Consider the following 25,523-nt stretch of genomic DNA (forward strand, 5'->3'; position numbering starts at 1 on the left):
AAAAGCTTCACATGCACTGTAAAAAATAAATCAGTAAAATAACAAAAGTACTGGCAGCTCATTAACCGGACATTATCCAGTAATTTTACAGATATTTCCATCAATCCTAAAACACAACGCAATTAAGTTCAAAATTCAAAATACAAGTAAAACATAAAAAAAAATGTAATGTAAAAACATTCGGTCGAATTAATACAGTACATTGTGCCCTATTTTTTATTTTTTAACATTAACAGATTAGCATATAATTATGATCAAACACATACAGTAATAATAATTAAAACCTTTTGGTAACACTTTACTTGAAGGGGTGTGCATAAGACTGACATGACACCTTCATAATCATGACATGACACACGTCATGAATATGAAGGAGTTTTTATGCATGTTTATGACAACTGTCATTAAGTATCATTCGCTCAATTATGTCATTTTTAATGCAAAGATGACATTATTTGAGATGTCTTTGTTATGACAACTTGACATAAACCAATACATCATAACCTGTTAGTGTCTTTGTCATCACAACTTGACATTACCAAGACAACATAACCTGTCATAAATCTTTTTTTTTTTTTGAATTTGTTGTATTTGAATTTGACCTAAACTACAGTGGTACAAGTTGAATTGGTCATTAAAATGTCATTAAGTGTTAATACTCTGTCAAATTATTTTATAACAGCGTTGTGAATATTTTTCAGTTCATAATGTTTTTTTTTTTTTAAAGTTTCCTAAACAGTTAATTACAGCATCCACCTTGACCTGATCATCCTGTACTGCTTCCTGTTCGTCTGCCTCCTTACCTCAGGTAATCTACCAAGAGTTGTCGACGCTGGCACCACAACCAACTTCTGGAGACATTTCCTGAAGTACTTCTTACCTAGTCTCCAAGCCCGCCAGAAGTGGAAGACAGACAATAAGACACTAGAGATCATCAATCCCCAACTTCCTTGTGCCCTCTGGCCAGTAGTCAGAGTCACCCAGGTGTTCCCAGGCTCAGATGGCCGAATCCGAACCGCCAGCGTAGACGTCAAGGGTAAGGACTTACATTCGAGTCGTGGCTCATCTCAACCAGCTTCTAGCCCTACCTGAGGATGACTAGGACAATAGCCTATATACCTTTGTTAGATCAGCAAATTAATTTCCTGAATTCAGAGGTGGTTATTTTGAAGTCCTGGATGATTCAGACCAATCAGAGCGCTCAATGCTGCTGCAACATCACCAGTGCTGACACGAGTAGCACACACAAGAGGGTGAAAAGTTTCATTCATTGACGTTTTATTGTCACTGAATCAGCTACATCAACAAACCCCCTCCGTTTCATGAATGGTTTGTAATAACATACAAAAAAGTGTGTTTCTAACACACTTCCAGCAATTTGTGTATAAAATAATAAATCACTGATGAGGTCATGCTTGTTGTACAATGTCATTTGCATCAAACCATTCAGAAATCATTTAGTTCATGTGATGCTTCTTGATAATAAGAAGAGCAGGTTTTCATTCAGCTACTGTGGAGAAACGCAATAAATGATATACAATCTTACAAAGATCATGAATTCTGGAGACCAAATATTTCCTAAAACAGCCATGTTTATCAAAAGATCACTAGAATGTTCTTGACTCAAAATACATTGTTTAGTTTGTTTTTCTCTTTATTTGATAAAAAATTACAACATTAGTTGCATACTAAATTGAAGAAAGCAGAAATATAAAGATGAATCTGAAACAAACTGACAGAAGGTCTATTTTAAAAACTCCCTCTTTGAAAAGGTTTCACTGCTGTTTCTCAGCCTTTTGTCAACCCCGTCTATAGTTATGTAACAATAAAAATCAAGCAAAATCAACATCCTGAAGTCAACTCAGTCATCCAAATTTTGAAGAACGGCCCAATGTACTGAAGGAGTTTTCAGTATTGATTTTCACAGGTGTTTTATTATATTTTGAATTACACACTGCATTTTGTTTAGGGTTAAAGAAAATGTCCATAACCTTAACAGATAATGTCCAAAGTAGTTGATGTTGATCAACTGCATTAATATAAACCTTCATGAAGATGAGCACTTTCAGATGTCAAGATGATGAAATGCATAAAGGTTCACTGTAATATCTGATTATGAAAAATCTGTTAATGAACTGCAGATTTATTTACTGACATCCCATCTGAGAGTACGTGACATTAATCAACTAAACTAGAAAATACACTCCAAGTAAACTGTTTTATATGTTTTAAGTATATAGAATTACTATTGAATTTAAATTAATGTTTGATGTGTAAATTGACCTTGTTTTTTTGTAACACTTTACTTAAAGCCTTTATGTATAATGCATTATAAAAGCATTTTTAATGCGGTAATTATGCCTTGTAATGCACCTTATAATGCATTGTATGATCTCATGAATAATTGTAACCACAATAATAATACATTATAATACTTATCTATTGATTAATAATGCACAATACTATAATCTATATCAAGTTTGGTTACAATTATTTATGAAAAGATATAATGCATTATAGCATACATTATGAATACCTTTATAATGTATTATACATACAGGCTTTAAGTAAAGTGTTACTTTAACAAATACAGTCATGTAGATTTTAATATATTATTTTAAGAAAACTTACATTTTTAAATTCTGCTCTTCTATGATCCTGACAGACGAACCGTTACCAGAATAAAAAGCAGGGTATAAGGGTTCAGTGAAAGTGGTCTGGACTCTGTGAAGGAGAGTCATTGTGTCAGAGATGCTGTAGAAGGACAGAGTTCCTGCTCTGTGATCCAGATACACTCCTATTCTAGAGGAGCAGACAGCAGGGATTGAGACTCGCTTATCATCATGTGTGAAATAGACATCCTGCTCATCGAGTGAAAATCTCCAGGATTTTTTGTTGCCACCAAGTCTACAGTCTTCACTTTTTCCTTTACGTCCAATTCCTTTGTAACAAACGGCTACAGACCAGTCGTTCCCACTGCACTCGACCTCCCAGTAACAGCGACCGGACAAACCCTCTCGACACATTATATAAATAAACCAATCAAATCGCTCTGGGTGATCAGGATATTGCTGGACTTCATCTGAATGTGTTGCTTTTCTGTTCTCTTCTGACAAGATGAGCTTTTTGTTTGCAGTGTTTGGATCCAGTTGCAGCTGACAGAAATCTGAGTAGCAGAAATGGACACAAACATGGAGTTTCAAACCTTATTATTATTATAACCTTAATATTTCACTGTGACTAATATTAGCAGTTAATATGTACAGTATTTGTGTTTGTGAAAAACAGCTCAACTTACATCGCCAAAATGTATTTGGAGTCTTTGGTTGAGGAGTCTGTGCAACATGAACATTTGACACTGAAAATAAGAAACACAATTGTAAAGTCACTATTTAGGTGTAATCCTACATAGTATGAACTAGGGATAGGCATTTTTGTCAACTCCTCATTTCGATCATTGACAAAAAAATGAGTACTCTGGGGGCGGGACATGTGCGGGGAGGGGGAGTGTCCATCATGAAAATGAAAATATTTTAAGACTGTTACGAAAATTAATGTTGACAAAAATATGACATGAGAACATGAACGTATGACTAGAAAAAAACAACACTGCTAAGATTATAATGCATCAATGTTATCGAAAAAGAAATACACCTGCTTGAGGTAAAGCTGAAGAATATGATCTCCAGTAAACTGAAGTTTGTTCTATGATATACATCCTATGTGATTAATAATCAGATATCCTAGATACATAACATAAACGTTACATTACATCTTGCATCTGCACAAAAGGATGCGAATGCACATGTGAACTTGAGTGCTAGATTTTTACTGCACATTTTAATCTTCTTCTTAAGCACTGAAAAACTGGGTTTGCAATTTATAAATATATTTATTTATTATAAAATTTGGATTTTATTCATTCATTTCTTATTCAAACAAAATCCTGTCATCCAGCCATCTCCTCCCTTCCTCTTCATTTTCAACTAAAAAGTTTTTAGGTACAAAAACGATGTGGCACAAAACAAACCTGTGGTCTGTCACTCGCGCCCAGTTTGCCAATGGTACGCTATTAAAACTTCTAATGTTCTTTTCTTGGTTTCCTTCGTTGCTTGGCAGGTCTTTCTTTTTTTTCATTGGTGTTAGTTACACCAGGCAAGTGAAGAATCGCCACATTTTTATGTTTTTTTAAATCTTCGCTATTGCTTCAATGCAAATGATACGCGCACCGTTATTTGTTGCGTAGTGACATGTATGTTCAACAAGCCAGATATGCGCAGATTCTGCACAATATGCTGTATTTAATTTATCATGATGAGTATTTGCGCTAAATCTGCACAGATTTGGCTTATACAAATTTACCCAGCAGAGTGAGTGAGTCGGAGTGAACATAAGTAACCCACCAAATTTGGTAGTGATTTGACAGCGTTACCCGCCACAGCTGATTTTTACCCGCATTTGGCGGTGTGCTCTAATTGGACAGCGATCCAGAGCATTGTGATTAGGGCTGCTCGATTATGGAAAAAATCATAATCACGATTATTTTGGTCAATATTGAAATCACGATTATGTAACACGATTATTTCACATGACTTTGGGAATGTGTTGTATTTATTAAAAATACACCTTTCAACAATTCAATTGAAATTGTAACATTTGTTGTACTTTTTGAACTATTAAAATAAATAATATAACATATATTCGAATCAAAGTATAAAAGTATTCACGTAAAAATGATAACCACAAATAAATAAGATCAACAATATGGTTTGGCTATGCTTTTCATGTACGTCTAACATTAGTTTTCAGGTACAGAAATGTATCAAATGTAAAATAACATTGCATATTTGAGTGCATAAATTAAAGATTAATCCTATTAAACTTACAAAAGCTATTCAATCAAGAGCGGTGAGTGATGTCCTTGTCTTTTGTTGTTTGACATTAAACAGACAGCAGTAAAGGCTACTGCCCCTTTAAGACCTCGCGTCTTCTTTATCGACTGTATAAAGTTCACTTAAGGCATATACAGACTATGTCTGCTAAGATACTCATCAAGATGGACATGTTGACATACGTTTTGTGTGAGTTTGTCCGTTTAAGAGCAAGACTTGAAAGAGAACTCAATATTTGCGCGCTGAGAGACGTGTGCGCGCTCTCGGATGAACGCACAGAGACACATTTTCTCACAGCGCACGCGGCTTCTCATTCTAAACCTAAACCCTAAAGCACTAAACCCGCGTGATGACGGTGAAAACGACTGGTCATATTCGAAAATATGGCAGCACTCGCAATCTCGCATGCATTGAACAAAGTTTACAAAGAGAGAATTATTTGAAAAATATGAAGGAAAAAAAGGACGTTTACACGGCTCCCCTGCTCTCGTCAGTTTTTGTTTCTTTATTAGATTGTCATAGGTCACTCTGTTTAATTTTCAAGTGGTTAAACAAATTCGTGGTGTTCCCTTGCGTTGCAGCCACTACCATGTAGCAAATCTTAGCATGTTTCTGCTCGTCGTCTGATTCCTCGAAGCCAAACTGTTCCCAGACAACGGAGTTGGTTTTGCCTTTTTTGCTCACCAAACGCTGCTGTAACTGCCCTCCTTCTGCCATCTTTACTCGCGCCGAGTTTTTAAATTCCAGCGGATGATATGCACACGAGACTCACGACCTGAGAGAGATTTGTGGGTTCGGGAGGGGATGTGCGCGTGCGCGTTTCATTCAGAACGCAAGGCAAAATAATCGTTTTTTCTCGATTGTACTATTTTGGTGATCGTTGGGAGGCGAAATCGAAATCGAAATTCGATTAATTGCACAGCCCTAATTGTGATTGGCCCGAATACCTTAACCCTGTGATGGAAATGGCATGGCCCATACCATATTTGGAACGTCTGCTCCCAAAGCAAAGCAATATTGACAGATGAAGAAGCTGATCGATCAATGTTGCCAGCGTGACTGGACCAGAAAGTATCAGATTGGTAAATTTGCAAATGACAAAGACGTAGAAACGGCCTTTACCCTCCCAGGTGCTAGAAACAGTCCTCCGACACAGTCGAATATTTGGGTTGTACTGTTCTGGACCGTGTTGTAACTAAAGTTTAGCCACTGTTTTCTAATTGTCCCCTCCTTTGGAAGGCCAAACAAAGTAGTTTGGCTTTTGCAATGAAAAACACAGCGTTTTTGGCAGCGCTGGCAAGAATAAAAGTTACGCCTTCTTTCTTTGCGTATACATTTGGGCGGTGTTATGAAACTGACGTAGAGATGAGGGGGTGCGTTTGAACGTTTTGAGTGTTTTAAGAAGGTGTGGCCGAGCCTTAACTGTTACAAAGAATATCTCTTTGGGTTTGACGATTTGAGCTTTGTAACTCTGCAGATCTTACACATGCTCAAACAGTTACATAACACACTAAAGAGAAAGGAAAACAATAAAATCGCATCATATGACCCCTTTAATGTAATCGAGTACTCTTGCCCATCCCTAGAATGAATGACACATTTTATATTCCAAGGAAAATCCCTCAGACCTTCTCTTGATATTCTGGCTGTTTGCTGTTGACAGGCGTCCTCCAAACCCTCCTTAAATGCTGCGATTGAAATGTCTTTAAAAGACAGATGAGTGTGTTGAGTGAAGCTGTGAACATCTTCAAATGTGGGTAAAACACGCACCGACTGACAGCTCTGAAATTAGACAAATAATTCAAGACATAGTTTGTGAGATCTTTTCCAAATAAACAATCATGGCCCCATAGTTAATTTCTTTAGCTTCTAAACAACTTTGCATCATTACCTTCAGACAATGAAGATGATCTTCAGTAATCAGAAGTTTGTCAATCTCTGCTTGTGTTTTTCTGAGTTCTGTCAGCTCTTGATCCAGATGTTTGTGAAGTTCCTCTGCTCGATCTATCTCAGTCTTCTCCTGAGCTCTGATCTGCTCTTTAATCTCAGAGTGTTTCTTCTCAAGAGAGCAGATGAGCTCAGTGAAGACCTTCTCAATGTCCTCCATGGACTCTAGCGCTGAACTCTGCCAGAGACACAAAGATCTGATCACACACAGCAACAACAGCTTAAATAATACGTGACCATTTCCATTGTCATAGATGTTGTTCCAATCCAAAGTGATTATGTTTTCCGTCTAATGAAATTAGCAAGATTACATTTTGGCTATTTAAAACATTAAAACAAATATCTGTTGTATTCGTGATTTGAGCAGTCATCTGGTCTTCATACTTATACTCACTTTAAGAAGCTTCACAGCTTCACCGAGTTTCCGCTGACCTCTCTCTCGCTCCTGGATCAGCTTCTGACACACCACCTTTATCTCCTTTAACTCTTCCTGAGGATGGTAACATACAAAGTTAATGTTAATATTTTCTTTTTTTTTGGGGCTTCAACTTTTAACTTTCCTTGTATAATACTGACTTTTCTGCCATGGTGCGTGCGCACACTTAGACAAAACATTAGCCGCTTTTCCACCGCAGGAACTTTCCCCAGGAACTAGGGACTTTGGGTGGTGCTCTGTGTGTTTCGACCACAGGAACCGGGGTCTAAATAAAGTTCCGGGTAAAGATTTCTCGCTCAAAACGGCCCTGCTCGTGAGGTAGTACTTTTTCAAAGTTCAGGAACTTTCGGGGGTGGGACTTGTGCGCTGGTTGAGCTCACGCAGTATTTTATTTCAACCTAAAAGTCTGTTGCGGTGCGCGCAGTAAGAGTTGTTTGCTATTCAAATCAACAATGGAGTTTAAAAAATACGACCGATGGACTGACAACGAGGGTCAGGCTTTATTCAATTTTTTTGCGGAGGATGAAATCCAGTGGGCTCTGGAAGGTCTGAGGGAAAAAGAGTTCCTGGGACAAACTGTGGGTAATTTCGGTGGAAACGGGGCTTTAGTTGTCCTTGGACATAATCGCACACACCCAGACGTTGAAAATACACACATTCATGTCTTACTTGATTTTATATTGAAATACCATATATGGTACGGTTTGATTTTAAATAGCATGATTGGATGCTCAAGACATCCTTAAGAATATTGTTTTACTTATACCTATATACATGACCTTTCTTCCTTAATACATTTGAGAATGTTATAGTACTGCACTGTGTTTGTTTCCTTGAGCATTCTCCTGAAATATCTTGCGCTGCAGCTGCCACACATCACAGGGGTTGGATTATTGGCATGTACTCGACTGATGACTGAGAATATTGAGGCTACAGATACAGTTAATTCTAACAGTTAATATCTAAAAGTAAGATTGAGCTGCAAGCAGCAACAATCAGGGACCAATTGCACAATTTTTTTTTTTGCTTATGCAAAATAAAATGTAATATCTACTTGTCTGAGTCGAGGATGGGATAAAAAAAAAAGTAAACAATATAAAACTATAAATTACAGGCGAACATTAATATAAGCATTTACCTTTTGATTTGTCCATTCAGATTCCAGTGAAACCACACGGTGACCGTTATGATTGTCAATCATACACAAGTAACAAATGCATTGACGATCATCCTGGCAGTAAATCTCCAGAGGTTTCCCATGACTGAGGCAAAAGTTCTCCTGAATGTGTCTGGAAGCTTGGACTAGTTTGTGCTTCATAAACACAGGAGATTCATAGTGAGGCTGCAGGTGAGCTTGACAGAAGGAGGCCAAGCACTGCAGACAGGACTTTACAGCTCTGTTCTTCTCTGTAGTGCAAACATCACACTCCACAGCAGCCGTTTGTAGGGACGTCTTCTGCAGCGTCTCCATCATCTCAGCTATCAGAGTGTTCTTCTTCAGTAGAGGTCTCTGACTGAAGCTCTCTCTGCATTGGGGACAGCGGTACGGCGGCCCCTGCTCCTTCTGGCCCCAGCAGTCAGTAATACAGCTCATACAGTAACTGTGTCCACAGGGAATCGTCACCGGCTCCTTCAGCCGATCCAAACAGACGGGACAGCTGAACTGATCCACACACTGACTCGCTGCAGATTCAGACATTTCTTTGTAGTGTATTCAAAGATCAACAGATTATCAGTCTCTGTCCTGTAATAAGGGCTGTTTAGCCAAGAAAAGCAACATTATTTGTCAAATGCTACTTAACTGAAAGTATAGATACTGTCAAGATTTTACAAAGTCAAGTATCTAACCAAAAAATAGTTTGAGAGAAGCCTAACCACAATGTTTCAATTTTTTAACTGAGGAAAAAAAATCTCTGCTGATCAACTGCAGGCTTTAAATGCTGTTGAAATAATAATAATGTCAATAGAGTTTAACTTGTTTTTTGCCCAGAATAGAATTCATGATCACCACAGAAATAAGTTTGTATTTTTAAAGAATCATCAAAATCGTAAAGAGTAAAAAGTATAGTTTTGAGGATTTTAGTTTCATCAGGCCTGTTACAGGAGTAGAAACGCTCTGTACACACAAATAATGCACGCGATTTATTTTTAAATGCAGAAAACTTGATAAAGTCATGATTGAATCTTATAAAGTCCTTACCTCGACAGAAATACAACTCAAATATGATTTGCTTTCCAGCTTTTGACAGGAAGAACAGCGGTGTGGATTTATTACAGAGGCTGAGTCACTTGTGTGTGTAGTGGAGATATAAGTTTCATTTCTCAAATACTTCCTGCTTCTCAGCGAGCAACAAAATGGGCGTGTGTTCTGTCTCTAAGAAGAGAAAGATAAAGAAACAGAGAAGAGAAATAACATGTTTATTTTCCACAAATTATCGACTGCTGGACTTTATTTAATTAGTAAACTTACACATTTACAATCGTTTAGTGTGTTTTATCTTGTCCACTACTGCGATAATGAGCCTCTACTGCAGTAAAAAGCTCTTGGGCTAAACTATCACAGCTGACATTTGATTTCTGCAGAATTTGTAATAACAAATTTATACGCATGTCGGACATAATTTTTGATGATTTAATGTAAAAACTAAATTAAATATATGCAAATATGTATGTTGACAATATAGGTAAATAATTGAATAATTAAATTAAATAAATCTCAGTCAAAGAAATGTATATGACACTAGTCTAAATTATACATAAGCCTATTTTTATCTGAAGGAATGTCATAATAGTAATAGAATCACAGATTCTTAAGACAATGTTTCCTAAAACAGCAACATTTCCTTCTTGAAAGGATCACTGTTATAAACCCTTTTCACAGACTGATGACGCGTTTTAACAGTCATCAATTCATAAACATTTTTTATGTACATTTATAACACCACTACTTTGTTTTATATTACTTTTGCATCAAAGTACAAAAAACAAGTTGCCGCTGCTGTGAGGGTGTTTCTATTACAGCGTCTATAGGAGTGATGGTAAAATTAACATCTTTCTCTCTTCTTTACTGCCGTTATTTTTTCCCTCTTTTTGAAAAGTTGTGAAATCACTATTGTGGAGTTGGAAATTGTGGAAATATATTTAATGTATACTCGCATTCACTGCTATAAAAGTTAACCCAACTATGACGACTTCTGCTTCTGAGAAAACCTGGAAATGTGAAAAGGGTCTATTAACACAAATTCACTATTTTATTTTATTTTCTCTTTATTTTAACATACAGATTAGACCTACATTATTCATTATACATTAAACCAAAGGAAAACAGACATAAAGCTGAATGTTTTGAAGAAACATTGCTATGTGTTGCTACAAGAGGATATTTAAACAAATATGCATAATTAAAAGGTTATCAGCTCAGCTTATCATCAGATAGTTATGAAACAGTAAAAAAAATCATCAATCAGTCCTCATCATGAAGTCAACGGTTATTTAAATTATAAAGACATTTTTTATAAAGAAAGAAGGTCTACTAGCAGGTAACAACACAAAATAGCGTCTGCATTTAAAGGGATAGTAATTCATCCCATAATTTACTCACCCTCAAGCCATCCTCTGTAACTTTATTCTTTCAGACGAACACAATCAGAGTTATATTTAAAAATGCCCTGGCTAATCCAAGCTTTATAATGGCAGTGAATGGAAAATTAGATTTTGAAGGTCAAAAAAGTGCATCCATCCATCATAAAAGTAATCCACACGGCTAAAAATATCCATATTTAAATCTGTAGCCTAAAATAACTAGCTTCTGGCAGATGACCGTATGCAAGTCGACTTGCACTAAAAGAGTAACCTGTGACCCGGCTCATGACACATTGACGAACACAGAAGTGCAGCAGATAGAGCAAAACAAAACACTGGTCATGAATTCGAGTCTAAAACGAGAATTTTTAAAGAGAAATGTCAGAGGATTTCAATATAAGGAAGAGGAGCTTGAGTTTGTTGTCCATTTGTTTGAACCGTGAGAGGCGTCAAAGCTTACGCTACTCCTACATCCTACGTCATACATCACGTCAGGGGTTACTCTTTTGGTGCAAGTCTGTCTGCCGGAAGCTGGTTATTTTAGGCTGCAACGATTTAAATATGGATATTTTTCTTACAAAAACACATTGCTTCGCTTCAGAAGGCCTTTATTAACTACACCTAGGATGCCTTGAGGGTGAAATTATGTGATAATTTACATTCTTGGGTGAACTATGCCTTTAATATTTGCAACATAACATGATGTTACATGTGACACTTTAAACATTTTATCAACACACACTGTAAAGTTTATTAGGTGTCACGGCCGATTATTTACCAAACTAAGCCTGACTCCTTGTGGCTCGATGATGAACTGCATCATGGATTCAGACATGGATTATTATGAGCTGCAGTAAAGAAACCTTACTGAAGATAAACACTTACAGATGCCAAGATTACACAAAATCCAAAATCACTGTAATCTGATTTTGAAACATACTATAATGAACTGTATATTCATTTATATCCAACTTGAGAGTGTCTTAAATGGGTGTTGTATATATATTGGTGGTGTTTAAGAAATGTTATGCCTTTTGTTCAACCAAAATACAAATTAGATTTCAATTGAAATATACAAGTCTACACATTCTAGGAGCAATTGAATGTGAAACTCGATCAATTATATTTATTTCTTGCCTGTCTGAACTCTGCTCTGCTCTATGATCCTGACAGATGAACCTGGTGCAGTATAAAAAGCAGGGTATAAGGGTTCAGTGAAAGTGGTCTGGACTCTGTGAAGGAGAGTCATTGTTTCAGAGATGCTGTAGAAGGACAGAGTTCCTGCCCTGTGATCCAGATACACTCCTATTCTAGAGGAGCGGACAGAAGGGATTGAGACTTTGACATTAGCATGCATGAAACAGAAATTATTCTGATAATAGCCCAATCTCCAGGATATTTTGTTGGAGCCAAGTCTACAGTCATCACCGTTTCCTTTACGTTCAATTCCTTTGTAACAAACTGCTACAGCCCATTCATTCCCACTGCACTCGACATCCCAGTAACAGCGACTGTACAAACCGTCTCGACACAAGATGTAGGGAAACACATTAAACTGCTCTGTGTGATCAGGATATTGCTGGACTTTATCTGAACCTGATATTTTCCTGTTCTCTTCTGACAGTTTGAGTTTTTTGTTTGCAGTGTTTAGATCCAGGTGAAGTTCACAGAAATCTGAGGAAGAATGGACAAAAACAAATTCTGAACGATGTAAATTTTGTTTCCAAAATGGTCACACTGTAACAGATCATATCCACTGATATTTATCAATGAATGATTTCCCTTGAAGAAACAACAGTTCAACTTACACTGCAAAAAATCATTCTGGGTCTTTGGTTCTGGAGGCTTCATAACATGGACATTTGACACTGAAGAGACAAAACAAAACAAGCATACGGTTAAATTGCAGGTTTAATCCTACAGAGCATGACTGACAAAATAACGTCTCAAAAGATTCAGACCTTCTTGAGATATTCTGGCTGTTTGCTGTTGACAGACGTCCTCCAAAACCTCCTTAAACTCTGAGATTGAAATGTCTTTAAAAGACAGATGAGCGTGTTGAGTGAAGCTGATAACGTCTTCAAATATGGGTAAATCACACACAGACTGACAGCTCTGAAATTAGAATAATAACAGTTCAAACATAAGTTGTGAAGCACAACAGAAGCATGGTGATATGTTCTCATGTGAAAGGTTCACCCACAGATGTGACAAAAATAAAAATGACTTTCAAACCTTCAGACACTGGATCTGATCATCAGTGATCAGAAGTTTGTCAATCTCTGCTTGTCTTTTTCTGAGTTCTGTCAGCTCTTGATCCAGATGTTTGTGAAGTTCCTCTGCTCGATCTATCTCAGTCTTCTCCTGAGCTCTGATCTGCTCTTTAATCTCAGAGCGTTTCTTCTCAAGAGAGCAGATGAGCTCAGTGAAGACCTTCTCAATGTCCTCCATGGTCTCTAGCGCTGAACTCTGTCAGAAACACAAAGATCAGGGCCCGCATTTATCAAGCTTCTCAACGTGGCATTTTAGTCTTAAGTGCTGAGAATTCATGAAATTAACTCCAACTTTCAAACTTAAGTATAAAAGCAAGTTATCAAATTTCTTAAAGCTAAGAATCACTCTTACTCTCCCAGTTATTTAAGACAGCACGAGAGGTCTCTCAAGTGGTTAGGAGTTGTCAGTAGGGGCTTGTGATGGCACTGAGGAGACAGAGACGTGCGCAAATCTTTTTAGAAGAGGAAGAATGTTTTTGAAATGTTTGACGATGAGCAGTTAATCAAACGGTATCGTTTAGACAGAGCAGGCATCATCTTTGTCAGCGCTGGTTAATGTTGGGCTGAACTTGCCTTTTATTTAAAAAAAAAATGTAATTGCTGTTCGACTAATATAGCAAGCAGTGGCGCTTCTTCCTCTCGCCAGTTCAGTTTTCTTTTAGATTATATCATAAAATCTAGGCTATATATAGGCAGGTCAGTTAACAGCACACCGGTTTAAAATTTGTAATTAAGACATGGTGGAAAACGTGTTTATCTTTCATTTCCAATGCGTATATCATAATGTATTCTCTTGAAAATTCCATCCATAATCAAATGTGTGTTGAATGTAAACTCATTTTAGGAATTTCACCATTCAATGTGAATTTATCTGAGAATATTCTTAAATAAGGAAATCTATTCAGTGATTGGATCATGCCTATGACATCATCCAAAATCCTGTTTGTGGCACAAAAAAAAGTGTTGTTAATAATCTCCAAGACTGACACTTAAGATTTAGTCCTACACTTCACTTAAATTACGACTGAGATGCTTGAAAACTAACTTTTAAGCACAGCTTTGAGCCAAGAATCTTTTTACCCTTAAGTACATTTTTTGCAGTGTTCTTGTGAGTAATTCTCAGATGCTTGATAAATACGGGCCCTGATCATGAAGACAGGAACAACAGCATGTATTCATGAGACCAATTTCAATGAAATTACTCATAAATCTCATATTGAAATCAAAACAGTGATCATGTAGCCTACTATCAGTCGAATGAACTGGTAAAATAAAAATGTTGCTTGTTTATAGTTGATTCGTTTTCCAATTATTTGGGGTTAAAAGTTAAGTTGCAAAAAATAAGAAACCTGAAACGTAAAACGTTTTGTATTTGCATGTTTTGTGTGTGTGTGTGTGTGTGTGAGTATGTTTTCGTCATTTTTCGCTTAAGATTCTCTGTATGATTCAGTAATAATGCGTCACTTTTAGAAGCACTGTAAACATCACTGGCATCTTCTGATACTCACTTTAAAAGACTTCACAGCTTCACTGAGTTCCCGCTGACCTCTCTCTCGCTCCTGGATCAGCTTCTGACACGCCACCTTTATCTCCTTTAACTCTTCCTGAGGATGGTAACATACAAGGAGGAAGTAGGTTAGCATTTTAGTGTTTTAAATTGATTTTAAAAAAATAACTTTGACTAATATTTTCAATTAAAAAAAAAATAAAATACTACTACCTAAAATTATAAGCATTCATTACCTTTTTACTAGTCCATTCTGAATCCACAGTCACCACGTTGTGTTTTTTATGATTGTCAGTCACACACAAACAACAAATGCATTGATGATCATCCTGGCAGTAAATCTCCAGAAGTTTCCCATGACTGAGGCAAATGTTCTCCTGAATGTGTCTGGAAGCTTCCACTAGTTTGTGCTTCATAAACGCAGGAGATTCATAGTGAGGCTGCAGGTGAGTTTGACAGAAGGAGGCCAAGCACTGCAGACAGGACTTTACAGCTCTGTTCTTCTCTGTAGTGCAAACATCACACTCCACAGCAGCCGTTTGTAGGGACGTCTTCTGCAGCGTCTCCATCATCTCAGCTATCAGAGTGTTCTTCTTCAGTAGAGGTCTCTGACTGAAGCTCTCTCTGCATTGGGGACAGCGGTACGGCGGCCCCTGCTCCTTCTGGCCCCAGCAGTCAGTAATACAGCTCATACAGTAACTGTGTCCACAGGGAATCGTCACCGGCTCCTTCAGCCGATCCAAACAGACGGGACAGCTGAACTGATCCACACACTGACTCGCTGCAGATTCAGACATTTCTTTGCAGTGTGTTCAAAGATCAACAGATTCTCAGTCTCTGTCCTGTAATAAGGGCTGTTTAGCCAAGAAAAGCAACATTATTTGTCAAATGCTACTTAACTGAAAGTATGGATACTGTCAAGATTTTACAAAGTCCAAGTATCTAAACGAAAAATTTATTTGAGAGAAGCCTAATAATAATCTTAATCAAAATGTTTACATTTTTTAACTGAGGGGATGAAAATCTGTTCCCTGCTGATCACTGCAGGCTGTTGGAGTTTAAGTTGTATTTATCCAGAATAGTCGTTTTAGTCATGATGATCACCACAGAAATAGGTTTGTATTTTAAAAGAATCATCGAAATCGTAAAGAGTAAAAAGTATAGTTTTGAGGTAACGTTAAGTATGTCAAGTATTTCAAGGTTTTCATTAGACAACAAATTCCAAAATACCCGTTAAGCAATGAAATACAAAGCAACACTTTCACCAGGTCTGTTACAGTAGAAACGTTCTGTACACATAGCCTACACAAATACATTATTGCACGCGAAAAAAACAAAAAAAAAACAAACAGACAACATGATTCAGTCACGGAATTGGATCTTATGAATACCTCGACAGAAATACAACTCAAATATGATTTCCTTTCCAGCTTTTGACACGAACAGTGGTGCGGATCTATTACAGGTTGAATTATTTGTGTAGTGGAGAAATAAGTTTCATTTCTCGTGAATTTAAATACTTCCTGGTTCTCAGCGAGTAAACAAAATGGGCGTGTTGTCTGTGTCTCAAAGAGAGAGAAAAGAGAAATAACATGTTTATTTTCCATGTTATCGACTGCTGAACATTATTGAACTTTAGTAAACTTACACATTTATTACAGTTGTTTAATTCTAGACTTAGACACGCAATTGAAGATCATGAAAGCGGTTTATCTTGTCCACTACTGGAGATAATGAGCCTCTACTGGAGTAAAAAGCTCTTGGGCTAAATTTATCACAGCTGACATTTGATTTTTGCAGAATATGTAAAATATGATATCAGTCTTGATGATTTAATGTAAATTTACAATAGATTACATATTCCATAATCTTTTGACAATTAGTTAAATAATTGATTGACTAATTAAATGACAAAATATCAGTCAAAGAAATACATCTGAGTTACACTATACAGTTCTCTAAATTATACATAAACCTGTGTGAATGGAATGTCATAATAGTAATACAATCACAGATTCTTCACAGACTTTGCACGCATGCTCAATTTTCTATAAAGCATGCCCTTATCATTGTTAACAATTGTATTCTTATTTCCCTTAGCCCACTGTCTTAATTTATTTTTATATTGATTAATAATACATTGTTAGCTAATCTGTGTACATTTCTGAAATACGTGGACAAATCACTATAAATTGTAATGTAGATGCATGCATTTTCTGTGAAGCTGCTTTGAAACGATATTGTGAAAAGCGCTATACAAATAAATGTGAATTGAATGTTTCCTAAAACAGCAACATTTCCAATTGGAAATCAAAATATCACTGTTATATTAACACAAATGCACCATTTTCATTTAATTTTCTCTTTATTTTATAATAATTACAGATTACATTATTAATTATATACATAAAATTGAAGAACAACAATCTTACACATTTCTGTGTAGGCTACTGACAGAAAATATTTTTTAAAAAAAAATATGTGCCTTTAAATGCATCAAAAACACGGTTTCTCAGCTTACCATAAGATACTGTAGTTATGATAACAGCAGAAATCATTCAAAATCAAATTCTAAAGTCAACTCAGTCAATCTCTCTCTCTCTCTCTCTATATATATATATGTGTGTGTAGATAGATAGAGAGTAAAGAAAGGTAGTCAACACAACAGAACAAATTTAAAATGTATTTAATACATGTAATATAACATGTTACATGTGAAATGTATGTAAAACATTTGCTCAACACTGCACTGTAAAGTTTACTAGATTCCACAGGACCACAGCTGATCATTTTCCAAACTAACCCTGACACCTTGTGGCTTAATAATAAACTGCATCATGGATTCAAGCATGCATTATTATTATTATTAGACAAAATTACAGAATACACACAATCAAAATCGTTGTAACATCTGATTTTGTATATTCATTTACTACATCCAATTTGAGAGCGTCTTAAATGGTGTTGTATATTCATTGATGGGGTTTAAGAAATTGTATGTTTTTTTTGTTAATCAAACTACAAATTACATTTGAATTTAGATAAACGGTATAGGCCTAAATGTTTCAGAAGTTTAGCAACTGAATCTGAAACTCTATCAATTATATTTATTTCTGGTCTGTCTGAACTCTCCTCTGCTCTGCTTTTTTATGATCCTGACAGATGAACCTTCTCCAGCTAGAAAAGCAGGGTATAAGGGTTCAGTGAAAGTGGTCTGGACTCTGTGAAGGAGAGTCATTGTGTCAGAGACGCTGTAGAAGGACAGAGTTCCTGCTCTGTGATCCAGATACACTCCTATTCTAGAGGAGCAGACAGCAGGAATACGGACCTCTGCTTTATCATGCATAAAACCGAAATTCAGCATACAATAGCCCAATCTCCAGGATATATCGTTGAAGCCAAGTCTACAGTCATCACATCTTCCTTTACGTCCAATTCCTTTGTAACAAACTGCAACAGCCCATTCATTCCCACTGCCCTCGACCTCCCAGTAACAGCGACTGTACAAACCCTCTCGACACAAGACGTAATTACACCCATCAAACCGCTCTGGGTGATCAGGATATTGCAGGTCTTTATATGTATGTGAAACCTTCCTGTAATCTTCTGACATTTGGAGTTCATTATTTGCAGTGTTTGGATCCAGTTGCAGCTGACAGAAATCTAAAGAATGGATACACACAATATTTTATAATTATTTTTCTAAAATTCTATTCTTGCACTTTTAATGATATTTATATTAACATGTACTTGTTTTTGTGAAGAAATAGCTCAACTTACATTGCCACAATGTACTTGGAGTCTTTGGTTCTGGAGTCTTTATAAGGTGAACATTTGACACTAAAAAAGACAAGAAGAAACTCAACTATAAAGTCAATATTTAGGTGTAATCCTACCGGCATATAGTATGAATGACACATTTTATATTCTAAGGAAAATAATTAATTCAGACCTTCTCGATATATGTTGGCTGTTTGCTGTTGACAGACGTCCTCCAAAACCTCTCTGAATGTTGAGATTGAAATGTCTTTAAAAGACAGATGAGTGTGTTGAGTGAAGCTGGGAACGTCTTCAAATGTGGGAAAATCACACACAGACTGACAGCTCTGAAATGAGACGAATTCAGATTAAAATTTTTGAACCAGAACAGATCTTTTACAGAACATAAAACAAGCATGATACATTAGTGCTTCATTTAACAGATGGTTCTCAACATTTTTGCATCATTACCTTCAGACACTGGATCTGATCTTCAGTGATCAGAAGTTTCTCAATCTCTGCTTGTCTTTTTCTGAGTTCTGTCAGCTCTTGATCCAGATGTTTGTGAAGTTCCTCTGCTCGATCTATCTCAGTCTTCTCCTGAGCTCTGATCTGCTCTTTAATCTCAGAGCGTTTCTTCTCAAGAGAGCAGATGAGCTCAGTGAAGACCTTCTCAATGTCCTCCATGGTCTCTAGCGCTGAACTCTGCCAGAGACACAAAGATCTGATCATGAAGACAGCAACAACAGCATGTTACCATTGTCATAGATGTTATTCAAATCCAAAGTGATTATAAAATGTTGCCTATTTAAAACATATTTCTGTTGCATTTGAGATTTGAGCAGTCATCTGGTCCTCATACTGATACTCACTTTAAAAGACTTCACAGCTTCACTGAGTTCCCGCTGACCTCTCTCTCGCTCCTGGATCAGCTTCTGACACGCCACATTTATCTCCTTTAACTCTTTCTGAGGATGTTAACATACAAAGTTAATGTGTGAAAGAAGAATTGAGCTGCAAGCAGCAACAATGAGGGACCAGTTCCATAAAAACTTAAACTTTTGTTTATGAATAATAAAACTTAATATTTAATCATCTGTATACTTGTCCAAGTAGTGGATGGGATAAAAGGTTAACCATATAAAACTATAAATTACAGGTGAACATTAATATAAGCATTTACCTTTTGATTTGTCCTTTCAGATTCCAGTGAAACCACACGGTGACCGATATGATTGTCAATCATACACAAGTAGCAAATGCATTGATGATCATCCTGGCAGTAAATCCCCAGAAGTTTCCCATGACTGAGGCAAATGTTCTCCTGAATGTGTCTGGAAGCTTGGACTAGTTTGTGCTTCATAAACGCAGGAGATTCATAGTGAGGCTGCAGGTGAGTTTGACAGAAGGAGGCCAAGCACTGCAGACAGGACTTTACAGCTCTGTTCTTCTCTGTAGTGCAAACATCACACTCCACAGCAGCCGTTTGTAGGGACGTCTTCTGCAGCGTCTCCATCATCTCAGCTATCAGAGTGTTCTTCTTCAGTAGAGGTCTCTGACTGAAGCTCTCTCTGCATTGGGGACAGCGGTACGGCGGCCCCTGCTCCTTCTGGCCCCAGCAGTCAGTAATACAGCTCATACAGTAACTGTGTCCACAGGGAATCGTCACCGGCTCCTTCAGCCGATCCAAACAGACGGGACAGCAGAACTGATCCACACACAGACTCGCTGCAGATTCAGACATTTCTTTGCAGTGTGTTCAAAGATCAACAGATTCTCAGTCTTTGTCCTGTAATAAGAGCTGTTTAGCCAAGAAAAGCAACATTATTTGTCAAATGCTTCAGTGAAAGTATGGATAATGTCAAGGTTTTACTAAGTCAAAGTATCTGGGGTGGCGAACTCCGGTCCTGGAGGGCCACTGTCCTGCATAGTTTTGCTTCAACCCTAATCAAACACACCTGAACAAGCTAATCATGGTCTGAAGGGTTACTAGAAAGCTACAGACAGGTGAGTTTTATCAGGGTTGGAGCTGAACTCTGCAGGACAGTGGCCCTCCAGGACCGGAGTTCGCCACTAAACAAACAATAGTTTGAGAGAAGCCTAACAAAGTTTACATTTTTTAAATGAGGGGAAAAAAAAATCTCTGCTGATCAACTGCAGGCTTTAAATGCTGTTTTAATAATAATGTCAATAGAGTTTAACTTGTTTTTAGCCCAGAATAGACTTCATGATCACCACAGAAATAGGTTTGTATTTTTAAAGAATCATCAAAATCGTAAAGAGTATATAGTTTTGAGGTATGTGTAATCGAGTATTTCAATTAGGCTACTTACGGTTTCATTAGACAATACAAAATGTCCAAAAAATAGTTTAGCAATGAAGTAACGTAGAAAGCAACATTTAGTTTCATCAGGCCTGTTAACTTACATGAGTAGAAACGCTCTGTACACACAAATACATTGCACGCGATTTCTTTTTAAAAGCAGACAACATGATAAAGTCGTGATCTTTGGATCTTATGAAGTCCTTACCTCGGTCGACAACCATACAAATCAAATATGATTTGATTTCCAGCTTTTGACACGAAGAACAGCGGTGTGGATCAGATGTGGAATTAAAATACTTCCTGGTTCTCAGCGCGTAAACAAAATGGGCGTGTTTTCTGTCCCAAATAAGAGAGGGATAACAAATTAAACAAAAACGGAGAAAGAGAAATAACATGTTTATTTTCCCCATGTTATCGACTGCTGAACATTATTAACGTATTAGTAAACTTACAAGTTGTTTAGTTCTAGACTTGACAGCGGTTTATCTTGTCCACTGCTGGAGATAATGAGCCTCTAGCTACTGGAGTAAAAAGCTCCTCGGCTAAACTTTTCACAGCTGACATTTGATTTCTGCAGAATATGTAAAATATGTCTAATATCAATCTTGATGATTTAATGTAAAATAATAAATAAAATATTCCATGTAATTCTATGTTTTGACAATTTAGTTAAATAACTGAATAATGACAAATTAAATGACAGAATCTCAGTCAAAGAAATACATCCGAGTTACACTATAAAGTTCTCTAAATTATACATAAGCCTTTTTTACACAAGTATTTTTTTTTGCAGAAGGAATATCATAATAGTAAAAAAAAAACATCACAGATTCTTAAGGCAATGTTTCTTAAAACAGTGACATTTCAATTTTAAATTAATCCAAAGATCACTGTTATTAACACAAATGCAGTTTTCCTCATAAATTTAGTTTATTTTTCTTTTCATAATTACAGATTACATTATTAATTATATACATCAAACAGAAGAATAACATATAAAGATTAATCAAAATCAAAATCATTGCAACATCTGATAATGAACTGTAAATGTATTTACTATATCAAAATATTTATATTTATTGATTTGTGTTTAAGACTTGTATGTCTTTTGTTAGGCCTAATTAAAATACAAATTACAATTTCATTTAAACACACATTTCAGGAGTTTAGCAACTGAATCTGAAACTTGATCAATTATATTTAGGCAGCGGCTATTTACTCTAAGTGCAAATAGCGATAGAAGCTATCAAGTGTAAATAGCACTAAATGAAAATAGTGATATATTCTATTTACATGTAAAAGTAGCAGTTCTTTGCAATATGTGTAAGTAGCAATTAGATGCTATTTAAGTGTATTAAGTGGATGCCACCTTAATGGGACAATAAAAGACATCCCTACGCCTACCCCTAACCCTACCTGATAAATACTTTTATTATTATTAAACATTTCGTTGGGCACTTCATTTGCACTTTAAGAACATTTTCTTAATTTTTATTGCAAAAGGCAGATTAAAATCTGGGTCGATCGTGTAAAAACTAAGTTCCATGAGTTTTACACTCTACTGACCATCCTGAAGTCATTGATACACGCTTGTCTTTTTTAATCTTGTGTGGCCCAACCTGGCATTGTTGGGTGGAGCTAGTGTAAATTGTGCTTGCCAACAAGGTGCGCTGTTTGCACTTGGTGTAAATAGACACTCTGTTATATTTATTTATTGTCCGTCTGAACTCTCCTCTGCTCTATGATCCTGACAGATGAACCTGTACCAACCCCAAAAGCAGGGTATAAGGGTTCAGTGAAAGTGGTCTGGACTCTGTGAAGGAGAGTCATTGTGTCAGAGACGCTGTAGAAGGACAGAGTTCCTGCTCTGTGATCCAGATACACTCCTATTCTAGAGGAGCAGACAGCAGGGATACGGACCTGTGCTTTAGCATGAATGAAACTGAAATTCTGCTGACAATAGCCCAATCTCCAGGATATTTTGTTGAAGCCAAGTCTACTACCATTACTGTTTCCTTTACGTGTAATTCTCTTGTAACAAACGGCTACAGCACCTTCGTTCCCACTGCACTCGACCTCCCAGTAACAGCGACCGGACAAACCCTCTCGACACAAGATATAAATACAACAATCAAATCGCTCTGGGTGATCAGGATATTGCTGGACGTTATCTGAATATGAAACTTTTCTGTTGTCTTCTGACAGTTTGAGGTTTTTATTTGCAGTGTTTAGATCCAGGTGAACTTCACAGAAATCTAAGATGAATGGACAAAAAACAAATATTGAACAAAGTACACTGGTCACATTGTAAGATCATATCCTCTTATATATATATATATATATATATATATATATATATATATATATATATATATCTCAATTAATGATTTGCCTTGAAGAAACCACAGTTCAACTTACACTGCAAAAAATCAATCGCAGTCTTTGGTTCTGGAGGGTTTGCAACACTAACAGTTGACACTAAAGAAAAAATACAAAACAAGTGTACGGTTAAATTGTTGGTTTAATATAAATGACAAAATAACATACATCAAAATACTCTTACCTTCTGGTGATATTTTAGCTGTTTGCTGTTGACAGACGTCCTCCAAAACTTTTCTGAATGTTGAGATTGAAATGTCTTTAAAAGACAGATGAGTGTGTTGAGTGAAGCTGGGAACGTCTTCAAATGTGGGTAAAACACACACAGACTGACAGCTCTGACATGAGACAAAGTTCAAACATAATTTGTGAAGCACAACTGATCTTTTCCAAAACATATAACAAGCACCAAAATAATGTTTAGATCCTCAAAATGTTGGCATCAGCACAAGTGACTGTTTCCACTAAATAAAAGAAATACTAAAAGCACAGAACAATGAATGGTGAGAGGCCAACAGTATATCATTATATACACGGTCATTAAAAAACTTTCATTACCTTCAGACACTGGATCTGATCTTCAGTGATCAGAAGTTTGTCAATCTCTGCTTGTGTTTTTCTGAGTTCTGTCAGCTCTTGATCCAGATGTTTGTGAAGTTCCTCTGCTCGATCTATCTCAGTCTTCTCCTGAGCTCTGATCTGCTCTTTAATCTCAGAGCGTTTCTTCTCAAGAGAGCAGATGAGCTCAGTGAAGACCTTCTCAATGTCCGCCATGGTCTCTAGCACTGAACTCTGTCAGAGACACAAAGGTCTGATCATGAAGATCATTGTTGTGACTCAAAATAATGCAATTTCTTCCTCGTAGGTTTTTTTTTTTTTTTTTTTTTTTGTCAAATTCTCTAATTGTCCAAGCAGTCAAATTAAGCTGCATCTTTTCCAAACAATGTAGGTAGACAGTAAAGTAGTGGCTGTCAAGCTCGAAAACAGATCAAAGTTTCAATAAGAACACCAGGAATGGGATGTCACTACTTTTAAAACACTTTTTAAATACATTTTTGGAGTTCAAAAATACCCATTGGTCACATCTACCTTTATTAAATTCAAAATATCTACTTTTGTGTTTCAAACAAACTTTAAAACTAAAGAACACATTAAGAAACATACTTTAAGAAGCTTCACAGCTTCACTGAGTTCCCGTTGACCTCTCTCTCGCTCCTGGATCAGTTTCTGACACACCACATTTATCTCCTTTAACTCTTCCTGAGGATGTTAACATGAAGAAGAAAAAAACAATAGGCAAAAATAGATATAATATGGTAAAGGTGTGTAACAAGGTTAATCCAAATTACAGCCAATAAATATATGCAATATAATAATCACAAAAAAATAGTTTATGCATGTTTATTGTTATTGATATTACCTTTTTACTAGTGCATTCTGAATCCACAGACACCACACTGTGTCCTTTATGATTATCAGTACACAAACAACAAATGCATTGATGATCATCCTGGCAGTAAATCTCCAGAAGTTTCCCATGACTGAGGCAAATGTTCTCCTGAATGTGTCTGGAAGCTTGGATTAGTTTGTGCTTCATAAACGCAGGAGATTCATAGTGAAGCTGCAGGTGAGTTTGACAGAAGGAGGCCAAGCACTGCAGACAGGACTTTACAGCTCTGTTCTTCTCTGTAGTGCAAACATCACACTCCACAGCAGCCGTTTGTAGGGACGTCTTCTGCAGCGTCTCCATCATCTCAGCTATCAGAGTGTTCTTCTTCAGTAGAGGTCTCTGACTGAAGCTCTCTCTGCATTGGGGACAGCGGTACGGCGGCCCCTGCTCCTTCTGGCCCCAGCAGTCAGTAATACAGCTCATACAGTAACTGTGTCCACAGGGAATCGTCACCGGCTCCTTCAGCCGATCCAAACAGACGAGACAGCTGAACTGATCCACACACTGACTCGCTGCAGATTCAGACATTTCTTTGCAGACAGACTATACCTATAATAGAAACTGCTCTGCCAGGAGTAAATCATTAAAGAAGGGACATAAATACACATGTAAATCATTAACAAAAGAGCACGTCGACAAAGTGCTTACAGTTTTGTGAATTAATATAAAAATAATGCTAAAAGCTTCACATGCTCTGTAAAAAATAAATCAGTAAAATAACAGAAAAGTACTGGCAGCTCATTACCCGGACATTATCCAGTAATCTTACAGATATTTCCATCAATCCTAAAACACAACGCAATGAAGTTCAAAATTTAAAATAGTAAAACATTAAAAAAATTTAATGTATGTATTACATTACAAAATGTATTTTTATTAAATTAAATTAATAAAGTACACTGTGCCCTATTTTTACGGATTTTTTTTTTGAGTGTGTAAAAGAATAAACATGATAGATTAACATATAATTAT

The 25,523-nt window shown here is 36.6% G+C and overlaps 3 protein-coding genes across 4 annotated transcripts; all 3 read right to left on the reverse strand.

Moving 5' to 3' along the window:
- Positions 1-1,264: 1,264 nt before the first annotated feature.
- On the reverse strand, positions 1,265-25,499 carry LOC307130391 (uncharacterized protein). The gene is made up of 12 exons (XM_079823353.1): positions 24,522-25,499; positions 24,266-24,361; positions 23,660-23,893; positions 23,286-23,439; positions 23,141-23,200; positions 22,435-22,977; positions 8,414-8,991; positions 7,234-7,329; positions 6,784-7,017; positions 6,521-6,674; positions 3,299-3,358; positions 1,265-3,166 (listed from the first exon to the last, which is right to left on the reverse strand). The coding sequence occupies exons 1-12, from the start codon at positions 25,077-25,079 to the stop codon at positions 2,628-2,630; spliced, it is 3,306 nt and encodes a 1,101-aa protein (XP_079679479.1). The 5' UTR covers positions 25,080-25,499; the 3' UTR covers positions 1,265-2,627.
- LOC307130871 (E3 ubiquitin/ISG15 ligase TRIM25-like) lies at positions 10,550-16,169 on the reverse strand. The gene is made up of 7 exons (XM_079824135.1): positions 16,029-16,169; positions 14,874-15,491; positions 14,639-14,734; positions 13,093-13,326; positions 12,819-12,972; positions 12,666-12,725; positions 10,550-12,531 (listed from the first exon to the last, which is right to left on the reverse strand). The coding sequence occupies exons 2-7, from the start codon at positions 15,432-15,434 to the stop codon at positions 11,984-11,986; spliced, it is 1,653 nt and encodes a 550-aa protein (XP_079680261.1). The 5' UTR covers positions 15,435-15,491; positions 16,029-16,169; the 3' UTR covers positions 10,550-11,983.
- LOC307130867 (tripartite motif-containing protein 16-like) lies at positions 17,010-21,038 on the reverse strand. Of its 2 annotated transcripts, none has more exons than XM_079824127.1 (7): positions 20,928-21,038; positions 19,580-20,197; positions 19,269-19,364; positions 18,868-19,101; positions 18,590-18,743; positions 18,418-18,477; positions 17,010-18,300 (listed from the first exon to the last, which is right to left on the reverse strand). In XM_079824127.1, the coding sequence occupies exons 2-7, from the start codon at positions 20,138-20,140 to the stop codon at positions 17,735-17,737; spliced, it is 1,671 nt and encodes a 556-aa protein (XP_079680253.1). In that variant the 5' UTR covers positions 20,141-20,197; positions 20,928-21,038; the 3' UTR covers positions 17,010-17,734. The 2 variants fall into 2 exon arrangements, with proteins under 2 accessions (XP_079680253.1, XP_079680254.1); XM_079824128.1 differs by having other exon boundaries at positions 19,580-20,185; positions 20,928-21,029.
- Positions 25,500-25,523: the final 24 nt, after the last annotated feature.

The sequence above is a fragment of the Gobio gobio genome (assembly GCF_949357685.1).
Source record: "Gobio gobio genome assembly, chromosome: 8".
NCBI lineage: Eukaryota > Metazoa > Chordata > Actinopteri > Cypriniformes > Gobionidae > Gobio > Gobio gobio.

Excerpts from the sequence above, each read along its gene's own strand:
- LOC307130871 (XM_079824135.1), bottom strand. The coding sequence starts at position 15,434 with ATGTCTGAATCTGCAGCGAGTCAGTGTGTGGATCAGTTCAGCTGTCCC. Across the intron at positions 13,327-14,638 it reads AAGCTGTGAAGTCTTTTAAA|AGTTCAGCGCTAGAGACCAT; the intron begins GTGAGTATCAGA and ends TGTTTCTGACAG. Across the intron at positions 12,726-12,818 it reads AGCCAGAATATCTCAAGAAG|TGTCAAATGTCCATGTTATG; the intron begins GTCTGAATCTTT and ends TTGTCTCTTCAG.
- LOC307130867 (XM_079824127.1), bottom strand. The coding sequence starts at position 20,140 with ATGTCTGAATCTGCAGCGAGTCTGTGTGTGGATCAGTTCTGCTGTCCC. Across the intron at positions 19,365-19,579 it reads CTGAAAGGACAAATCAAAAG|AAAGAGTTAAAGGAGATAAA; the intron begins GTAAATGCTTAT and ends TAACATCCTCAG. Across the intron at positions 18,478-18,589 it reads AGCCAACATATATCGAGAAG|TGTCAAATGTTCACCTTATA; the intron begins GTCTGAATTAAT and ends TGTCTTTTTTAG.
- LOC307130391 (XM_079823353.1), bottom strand. The coding sequence starts at position 25,079 with ATGTCTGAATCTGCAGCGAGTCAGTGTGTGGATCAGTTCAGCTGTCTC. Across the intron at positions 7,330-8,413 it reads CTGAATGGACAAATCAAAAG|GAAGAGTTAAAGGAGATAAA; the intron begins GTAAATGCTTAT and ends TACCATCCTCAG. Across the intron at positions 7,018-7,233 it reads AAGCTGTGAAGCTTCTTAAA|AGTTCAGCGCTAGAGTCCAT; the intron begins GTGAGTATAAGT and ends TGTCTCTGGCAG.